This window comes from Scylla paramamosain, chromosome 28, assembly GCF_035594125.1.
Source record: "Scylla paramamosain isolate STU-SP2022 chromosome 28, ASM3559412v1, whole genome shotgun sequence".
Classification (NCBI taxonomy): domain Eukaryota; kingdom Metazoa; phylum Arthropoda; class Malacostraca; order Decapoda; family Portunidae; genus Scylla; species Scylla paramamosain.
The window spans coordinates 6,562,501-6,572,500 of NC_087178.1; the positions used below are offsets into that span (position 1 = coordinate 6,562,501).

Genomic DNA, 10,000 nt, shown 5'->3' on the forward strand with positions numbered 1-10,000 from the left:
ATACTCGTATATTTTGATTGGTTCCTTCCCCTGGTTGATGTAGTACGTGTAGCAGTGCAGTGCTGAGTGGCAAACAATCAACCTATAAATTGACTGGTTTCTCCCCTGGTTGGCACAGCTGCAGTGTTGTGGCATTGAGGGCCCCAAGGACTGGGATCGCAATGTGTACTTCAACTGCTCCTCAGAAGTGGTGGGCTCAAGGGAGGCATGTGGAGTACCCTTCTCCTGTTGCAAACAGAAGGCAAATGTGAGTGTGTGACCTCGCTTCTCTGAATAAACTGCCATTTCTTCACCATCATTATTTCTTTGAACAGTTAGTCTTACCCACTTTTTTGCAGTTTTACAGTCTCTGATGTTCTTTTTTATGTCTTTCTCCTCCACACAGTGTCTCTGGGTCTTCTTTAAACCTTTCACTGCCAATCAGTCTTTCTTGTAACCATCTACAGCTTTTTTAAAGACTTATTTTTTTGTACTACAGTCTCTTAAAAACTTGCTTCCAAAACTTAGCAATGATGAAATTAACCTCATATATATATATATATATATATATATATATATATATATATATATATATATATATATATATATATATATATATATATATATATATATATATATATATATATATATATATATATATTTTTTTTTTTTTTTGTGTTTTTGTTTTTTTTGGTATGTATGTATATTTCTGTCCAAACAATTTATCGTCTTGATTTGAATGTTAATAAAAAAAAAGAATCATAGCATTCAAAGGTTTAATCTTCCCACTGATCATCCAACTCCACTGTATCTCTGAGTGTATAAACTTCCATGTAATTTATCATAAACTTTTATTAATATTAATAGTATTTCTTTTATATGCGAGGAACTTGAAAGTTTTGTATACAAGTCAGTAATATCACTCAGAGTTCCTACAATGTTAGTCTCTGGCCTGATAATTTGTTCTTTGCTATCTTGCCGTATGGATTGCTGGTGTGTGAAATTGGATTGTCACTCATTGTTAATCCATTTTTCATTCCTTACAGGAAATCATAAAGAACAAACAGTGCGGTTATGATGTCAGAAAACAAGACTATGTAAGCATGAGAACTCTTGTTGTTTTAGAATTAACTTTGAAATATTTTACTCTAAGTTTTGCCATCACAAAGTATCTTCACAAGTCAGTATAGTGCTTCATCATTCATGAGTATAACATTTGGTAGAGTTTGAATTCATGACTGCAATTGTAATGTGACATATGGCATAATGGTTCTTTAATGTCTTCAGTTCATTCTTCATTTATTATACATGTTATGTACTTTATGCTTTACCACATTATGAATGAACTTTTTATTTACTTTTTTGTTTATGGAGTGGCTTTTTTTGGTTATGTAAATTTTGTATCCGCTTTGTAGTGTTGTGTTGACTTTGTTTTGCTTTGGTTATGGTGCTGCAGACAGAGTTGACCTAGACACCTCACCCACCTCTCACCCTCCTGAATGAGTTTTGCTCTTGGCTTTCACTCAGGATTGTGTGATTTTGTTTATATTTCTTAGTTTGATCATCTAGTATTGCTTCCCCTCACCCATTTCCCAACAAGAGGCACACTTGGAGAGAGAGAGAGAGAGAGAGAGAGAGAGAGAGATTGTGTGTGTATGTGTGTGTGTTTAATGCCTTCACTGATAAACTCACAAGCACCCTACACAACACCAAAATTGACTTCAGTGATGACTGCACTGCACCTCACTGTTTATAGCACCACAGTAAGCCACAGTGTGATCTAGACATGTAACATAAGCCACTCAGAAAACACAAAGATTATGTCAGGTCTTTATGCACACCTTTCATCCACCTGCCCTCTTTATCTTCACTCCACTCGACATGTTTTCAGTTGTTAATATTAGATGGTTTTGCTTATAAGCTAACCTGTTTGTAACAAGTGTGGACTACAGTGGGTGCTGGGACCTGTGGGGACTGTTTACAGCATGGCGACAGCTCCCTGGTCATATACGATCGGGGGTGTCTTCGGGCAGGGGAGGACTGGATAGAGAGGAACCTGGTGCCTGTTGCAGGAGTGGCAGTTGGGGTGGCGGTGCTGCAGGTAGGCTGGTGGCAATGGTGGTGGTGGTGGTAGTAGTAACTAACTCTCCCTATCATTCACTTCATTCAGCAATCCTGCAAGTCTTTTGCCACTTATAGTTTCTGCAGCTTGTTATTAATTGCTGCATGGTTGTGTTTTGCAGGATGGTAATTGTGTGCATGTCTGTGAATATCCTGTGAGGTGCATGTTGTTTGGTTGTAAGCCTTTGTTGGATGTTTTGATATGGCAAACTGCACTGGAAGGGTGAGGGTGAGGCAAGCATGGTGAACAGTTACAAGAAATTTAAAGGGAAGAGTTACCACCTCTCCCTAAATACTCTGCTTTGAATATTGGCATGTGAAAATTCTACTGTACAGTAATATACATGATTTCACAAGATTCGCCTTGATGTGTTGCCCCCACCACATGTATTATACATGCATGTGAGCCACCCATTGCATACAGCCACAGTCTTCCAACACCTGATGCAACAAGTCTTTAGGAGAAAAGCTGTACTTTCCACTCATTTCTTCTTGGCCGCCACACCATAAATCTCAAATTCCTACACTGCTTTTAAAGTCCCAAGTGTAGTGAGGTAACCCGCATGTGAGGCACCAGTGAGTGCTGCTGCTGGTGATCAGTGTTGACTGTTGTGTTGTGACGCGTGCACCTCCCTTCTGCCACAGCGGCTGGATGCATCACATATATACGATAAGGGCTGCTTGCAAGCTGGCGAGGAGTGGCTAGAGCGAAACCTGCTCTTTGTGGCAGGGGTGGCGGTGGGCGTGGCCTTCCTCCAGGTGAGTGTTGGGGACTCAGGACATCTCCCAGTGGTCTCAGTTATGCTCACAAGTCACTTAACCTGCTGTACTTACCTCTACTGTATTTTGTGCTTTTCCTTCCTTTGACCTCCTGATGTTATTACAAACCTGACAAATTATAGATTTTCAACAGATCAGAGGATTAAAGAATGAGGGAAGGCTCTAAATATAATGGAAGTGAGTGAGTGATGACCACAACTGTATCATGTTCCTTATTGACAGCCTAGAAGGGAAACATGTAGCAGTAAAGATGGGACTGATTTGACATACAACCAAGATATTTTTGTTGTATTCTTAGTGTAAGTTCAAAATTAAACAAAGCAGTCAGTTGTGGATAGTAAGGTGAAACATATTGTAGCAAAGCCCAACATTATGACTGAAGTCTTTCCTTTTATGCCACAAATAGTAATCCCAGAAAGTGAAGAGTTCTGTTTTAACTTGTAGCCTTCACCATCATCATTGTTTTGAAAGGTGGGTCCCCTGTCGTCATGGCCAGGTATTGTCTTGTGGTAACACCAAGCTGCTGTAACTCCTGTCAAGTCATGTAGTTTGTTGGTTCCCTCTCAGAACACAATCTTGTGTCTTTCAGTCCATCTGCTAGTATTACGTATCTCTTTTAAAATTACTAACGTGCTCTTTATCATTCTCATCTTTTATCTCATCATGGACAGATCTGTGTCTATATCTGTCTTTATTTCCTTGATGCACTTGTATCTTCAGTTTTATTTTCTCACCATTTGTTGAGACATTTCATAGGCACATTAACATCATGTTTTCATGGCACTTTGTAATTTACAGTCAAGAACAAAGTATTCTTTCTAATGTAATATGGAATTATTCACTCATATTCTGCTTACTTTTTAGATGTCAGCATGGGAAAAAGATGTTTCTTCTCTCCCTTTCTCTCTGCAGCCTAACCTCACACAGCTGACTAATTGATTATTGTTGCAGATCCTGGGTATCTGCTTCGCCCAGAACCTGCGCGCTGACATCTACGCTCAGAAGGCTAAGTGGAACTGACGTTTAGCTCCTGCTGCGGTGTAGTGATCAGCCGCCCCACACTCCAGGGGCCACCTGCACCGCATCGTGCACCCTCCATTGCGGCTCACTAGTCAGAATTAAGAGTTTTCTAAGGAGAGGGAAGTAAGGCAATGCTGCGAGATGATTTTGTTGATTTATTTTATCTTTTTTTATTTCACATGCAGTTGAATCTCAACCAAGTTATTGTTCGATTAATGAATTGTTTTTTTAATGGACAGTAAAACCCTATTGTGATGGAGGCAGAGGACCATGGCAGGCCAGACCAATGAGAGGAGCAGTAGTGTTTCCGTTGTCACATGGGGAAGTGTCTCGGAGAAATTTCAGGTTTTAAGGTCACACGGATTTCACATGGCATTCTTATTCCAATGAATTTACATGTATCATTTACTGTAGTTGTCTGGTTTGAGGAATGGTCAGTCAGTCCCTTGAAATAGGGTTTTATTGTTTTATGTATATGATTTAGCCATGGTTGTTATTGTTGATGCTTCTTGTCAGCTCACTGCTTATCGGAGCTTGAAGCCTTTGATGCAGTCAGCACTTTTCAATCTTTATCATCTCTGATCATCTCTGTCTTTGTTCAACACATTCAATTGTTGAATTAAAATGCTCACTGCCATGTCAGTTTATCCTGATATGGCTCGACACGGTGATCAGTTGTGTACAAATAGTTTCTCTTGATTAGATAGCTACGAATAATTCATTAGTTATTAATTAGTATTTATATTGTTGTAGCTCTCTGTTTATCACAAACATTAATTTTGTTGATTGACTAGTGTTACGTGTTACTCGGGCAGCCACAGTCAGAAACGTGTTGGCTGCTTGTCCCATCTCCGCAGCATGGCCTGTCCTTCACTCTTCTTAACAAGGAATCCATATACTCTTTAATGGCATTATTCAACTCTGAACTGGTGAGACCTTTGGAGGAGGTGACCCCATGGGGTGTGTTGGGTCTCTGCCTGGTTCTCCCCTTCCCAGGAACAGCTGAGTGCTGTGAGGGAAGGAGAGGGAGGCAGGGCTCAAAAATGCAATAGAGCTACTAGTCAACAGTCATCAAAGCCACACAGGTGAGGAGGAGTGTGAGCCTTGACAGAACATGTAGGACTATTGCTCTATATCGCTGATCTCGTTGCCTACCATACAGGAACCAATTACCGCAGCAGGAACTGATATTACCTTCGTGGTATTGTATTGACATGCCAGTATTTATCGTCAACCTTTTATGTAAGGAATGACCGGCATACTGTATACACGAATGTCCGTCGCATCCGATGTGACCGCGGCAAGGATTACATGGAGTGCAATCTCGTGATTAGAAGGATTAACTGAATGTACACTTCTTTTTCACTCATTATGCAGCTACATTGAGTCCATGTGGGATTCAGGAAATCTTTTAATGGATGAGTGTGTGTGGGTGTAGAAGTGTGTGTATGTGAGTGTTTGTGTTTGGTAGCTATCATTTCATATATACAAGTACTGATGGAAATTAAGGTGGGGTGTGTTTGTGTGTAAGTGTGAGTCATCTGAGGTCATGTTGTCCTGTGTGGTCTCAGTGTTGATGCATAAAGGAAAGTGTGACTCGTTGAGAGAACACACTGCTGTGACAAATATTTTCTTGACATGACAAAGTTTCACTAAGTAAGTTTTATACAAGACTCAGATCATGGTAATGCATGACAAATGTAGATTGTTTTTTTCTCTCTCCCTTTCTTTTTTTATTTCTCTTTTTTTATACACCATGTTTTTGTAGGAAATTGTGAGGTTCGTATGTGTCGCGTTATGTGTTTTGTACATGTCATGAAGTTGTGTATCTTCTTACAAAAGTGCAGGTATTTCCAGTGTCCAGTTAACCAGTCTTTCACACTTTATTGGTAGAAAGGAGCCTAGGAAATGTTTATTGTGAGGCCAAAAACATGAGCTCAGGTGAGGGTTCTTGAGTTGCCATATCTGCTCCTACTAGAATCTGATCGCCGCATTCTTCACTTGACGGATTCATTTTGGATTCCACTGAGGCTTGTTTTGAGAAGAATGTCCAAGAATTGTTTGGCAGGCCTTCATTGTGTTGTGTAAAGTACATTCCACACATTCAGTGGTTGTGTTAGCTTGCTGCTGCTGCATATGATAGTTTCCCCTGCAGAGGAGCCAATGTCTTGCCAGCCTGGAGACATGGAAGGGAGGAGAGCCTGCACTTCTTCATGCTGGTAAATAGTCTATAGTTCTGCTGCTAGTCCCCAGCCATGGTTCAATTTGGCTTGCATGTTATGGAATCATTGTACATCTGGTTTAAGTTTATCGACTGGTAATGTTCGGAGAATTGTACATAGAGTAGAACTTTGGCTTTTGGTGTTGATTTATGAAATATTAAGGCTTATCATTAATGCAGTACCAAAAATCTCCTTCATTTTTAGCATTAAGTTGTAGTAGGTTTGGTTGCCCTTAGTTTCTCATTGTAGATATGAAGTGTTTTGTATATGAGTAGGTGTTCTGAGGGCAGGCATCCTACAATGAGAGCTTTATAATTCAAGGTTTTTATACCAAGGGGAGACACTGCCTCTCTCCAACTGTCTTTAATCTCACTGTATCTTTGTATCACAATAACATGCTAGGTAACGAACTCAAGTTTTTTTATAGTTATAATATATACCTGTATATTGTAGTACTAAATGATGTTTTGTAATAACTTCTGAAGATGGGCACACCAAGTGGAGCCCCAGAGTAGGACATCCCACACGTTCACAAGGAGGAGGGGAGACTTGCCAAACACTGCCAAGCTCCTTCACTGTCCACTAGTGTTTGTTCCTCACCATTGGCCTGGAACCTGTGATGGCACAATAGGTATTATTTGTATTGGTCATTCTCTTTACTTTTTCATCTCATTGCTGTTTCACATTTATCAGTCAGTTTCCAAAATTGTAAGATGGATTCTAACTTTGTAGGAGTGGTAGTAACTATATTAGTTCATGATATTATGTTCTTTTCTCATTGCAGTATCTAATTTATCAGTCACTTTTCAAACCCAGAGTGTCAGGAATTTCATACAAGACAAATACTAATTATATTGATTCTTATTGTTTTATATAGTTTTTGGCTGTCATTTTTGTCTTGTTTGTACATCTCATATCAAAATTTATTTTTTTATTGCTTTACACAAGAATTAGAGCTGGTAATACATATAACATTGCATTCCACTTAGTATGTGTTCTACCATACCTAAACAGGATTAGGAGTAATGGTGCTATAGGGGATGGGTGGGGGGGTGGTAATAGCAAAGAATTTGAGCTCACAAAAATATCTTAGCACATTAGTAGATTGTAAGGATTGGCTGCTGATAGTTATTACTGGAAAAAAAAGGTTGGTAAAATATTTAAATCTGAATTTTTCAATTTTTTATTTTTCACTATTCTAAAATCTTAGCTTTTTCCTTCACAATTAAATATATTTTGACTGTACAAATTTGGGTTAAGTTTCTACCCATGCACAAAGTCTTATGTTGACAAGATGCACTGCAAAGCAAATTATTGAGGCATAAAATTTACTTCATCACTATGTGGAAAATAGAAAAGTATTTTAGGGCTTGATGCATCTCCCCTCCTACACACACAAACATACGAGTACACTGCTGTCCACAACTAGTTATTTCATATTACAGCCTGCAGTAACCATCACCTGAATGTTACATGAGCATAAAGTTGACATGACCCACTGCAGGCCCATCACATGCATATCTTCACCAAGTATCCCTTTGCTGCCAGTCACAATACATGTCTAGTAATTCAATAGTGTACATACATCAATCTTTTTATGTGATTGTTACCACCTTTGGCTGTGTAACAGAGTCTGCATAATGTACAGCCCAAGTACATCACAGGCAGAGGTAATGTTGATAACAATACCCTGTTAATAATACTCCTTGCTGTTACACTGTTGCTATGATGAGATGAACGGCTTGTGATAAGGGGCTGGATGGCACAGAGGGAGCCGTGACTTGTGATCTGAATGACGGTCATGCATTCAAAGCCAAGTATAGACATGAAGTTAGTTAACCTCTGCATTCAGTTCCACTGTGCATTATGTTTTTTCATAAGTTTTTAGCTTTCCGATCTACTGAATCTTGCCTAAGCTATTAATTGAGAGATTGTCTGCAAATTGGAAGGCTCAGGATTGAGGAAAAACAGTAAAATGCAGTGGGAATGAGTGTGCCATGTTAATTTAACTGGCCATGACTGTACTGTTTATTGGAAGAAGTAACACTTCTATTGCATGACACATTGTTTTGGTGGGAAGAGCTGAGGGCAGAGTACCAGACACCAGTACTGTTACTCCACGTCAAACTCAGTTACACATAAGCAAAGTGTGTGATTATATAGCAGGTGGATGGCTACTAAAGTATCATATCTAGCCAGTAATCAGTGTCCTTCCCAGTGTTATAATACCCTTGCTATGTGATGGTTTTTATATGGCTTTCCGAGAGCAGCTTTAAGGTGGTACATGATAGTTAAAATTAATCATTCTCCTGGTTTCATTTATCTACTCCTTAACTCTCAGATCATTCACACTTTACTAACTGTACTTTAATGTAATACAGACTCATTCACTGTATCTCGAAGTGTTCCATCATACATGGATGAGATGAAGCTCGAGTTTGATGATAATAGCATGTAAAAGTCAAATAACCAACAAATGGCTCTACATGAAGTGAGAAATATTATCTGGTTAAAAATTATAAATGTTCCCCACTCGTCCCAAGTCTTCATGGCGAGTGGGACAGTGATACTCGCACAATGCTGAGTGAGTGAGTTAGCCATTTTTTTCTTTCCTGTTATTGTTCGCTTGCTGTACTGAGGTGTAAGTAATCTCGCTTTCCCCCAAACACTTTAACAGATAAACAATTATACAACTTTTTAGTGAGAATTTTCATTTTGTCCTCTTTATGTCTTAAGTTTAATTTTAAGGCTTGTTCTGTGTTGAATAGGAAGCATACCAAACAGATTAATAGCATGTCAATCTGTAGATCAGAAGAGGATTGAAGTCTTACTAAGATTAGTTTCACTATATTTTACTTTTAAATGACAAATTCTAAGCACAGCAATATTTCTGAGTAGCAAGTCCAACACCTGATTCATTTGTGTGTAGAAGACATGACAGGACTGCTTAGGGAAGGTTCTTGATAAATTAATTTCTCGGTATTTCTTATCCATGAGCTTATGTTGTTATATAACCCATTGTGTCTCATCTCTAACAGGAAGCATTATAATGAAAAAGGTTACCTTACTGTGTGTACATATTTACTTTAAGTCCTTACATCATTTCTCTAACTGAAGCACAAAGGAACAACCAATAAATTAAAATCTCAAACAGTACACAAATGAAGTGAGCCACACATACCTAACAGCAGCATCAGTAAATAAAATGTCACTGTATGCCAACAGTGATTAAATCTTGAATTATCTAAAGTATATCTGAAAAATATATATGGAAATCTGCCCCCCTTAGATTATATTCAAGGCAGCAGGAGCCCAAAGCATGACTGAGGACATCACGCAGCAGCCACCTGCCGCAGCGGCCCATCAAGGTAGCGGGCCAGCGCCTCAGTCTTGATCCTGAGCAGACCAAAGCCCACATTTTCTTTGGCGTAGACAGCCAGCAGCAGATTTGCCACCTGTGTCACGCACACCTTGCCCTCCTGTCAAAGATCACACCAAAAAAAGTATATATATCATTTATCTGCATATATATATATATATATATATATATATATATATATATATATATATATATATATATATATATATATATATATATATATACTCAGTACAGCATCAGAGTTAAAGGTAGTTTGTTGGAGAACAATGGGAAGACTAAGACAGGGAGACAGTGGAGGAAGATATTGAAGATGAAAACCAGAGAAGTTGTCTTTGGGTGCATAAAGTGAGGAGACTCACAAGCAATACATCCTTATAAGAAAACAGAAGATTAAGCAAAATAATTACTTTACTGTAAATACATGTATTAATACCATAATGATACAGTGTTCATGTTCACAAAACTGTGCACTACTCCGTAGTGCACAGTCGCAGAGATA

At 38.7% G+C, this 10,000-nt stretch overlaps 2 protein-coding genes across 4 annotated transcripts in view; one reads left to right on the forward strand and one right to left on the reverse strand.

Annotated features, from left to right (window-relative positions):
• Nucleotides 1-8,822, forward strand: part of LOC135114816 (tetraspanin-5-like) — an 18,972-nt gene extending 10,150 nt beyond the window's left edge. Inside the window, exons 7-11 of one of the 3 annotated variants that reach the window (XM_064030918.1) lie at nucleotides 119-247; nucleotides 1,026-1,076; nucleotides 1,964-2,080; nucleotides 2,746-2,859; nucleotides 3,832-8,822. In XM_064030918.1, coding sequence (XP_063886988.1) covers nucleotides 119-247; nucleotides 1,026-1,076; nucleotides 1,964-2,080; nucleotides 2,746-2,859; nucleotides 3,832-3,900 — 480 coding nt within the window. In that variant the 3' untranslated portion in view covers nucleotides 3,901-8,822. The remainder of the gene's footprint in view (nucleotides 1-118; nucleotides 248-1,025; nucleotides 1,077-1,963; nucleotides 2,081-2,745; nucleotides 2,860-3,831) is intronic. The other 2 variants (XM_064030919.1, XM_064030921.1) reach the window with 2 other exon arrangements.
• A 364-nt stretch (nucleotides 8,823-9,186) lies between these two features.
• LOC135114817 (ragulator complex protein LAMTOR2-like) overlaps nucleotides 9,187-10,000 on the reverse strand; it is a 2,060-nt gene continuing 1,246 nt past the window's right edge. Inside the window, exon 3 of the mRNA XM_064030922.1 lies at nucleotides 9,187-9,601. Within this exon, the coding sequence (XP_063886992.1) occupies nucleotides 9,455-9,601 (147 nt within the window). The 3' untranslated portion in view covers nucleotides 9,187-9,454. The remainder of the gene's footprint in view (nucleotides 9,602-10,000) is intronic.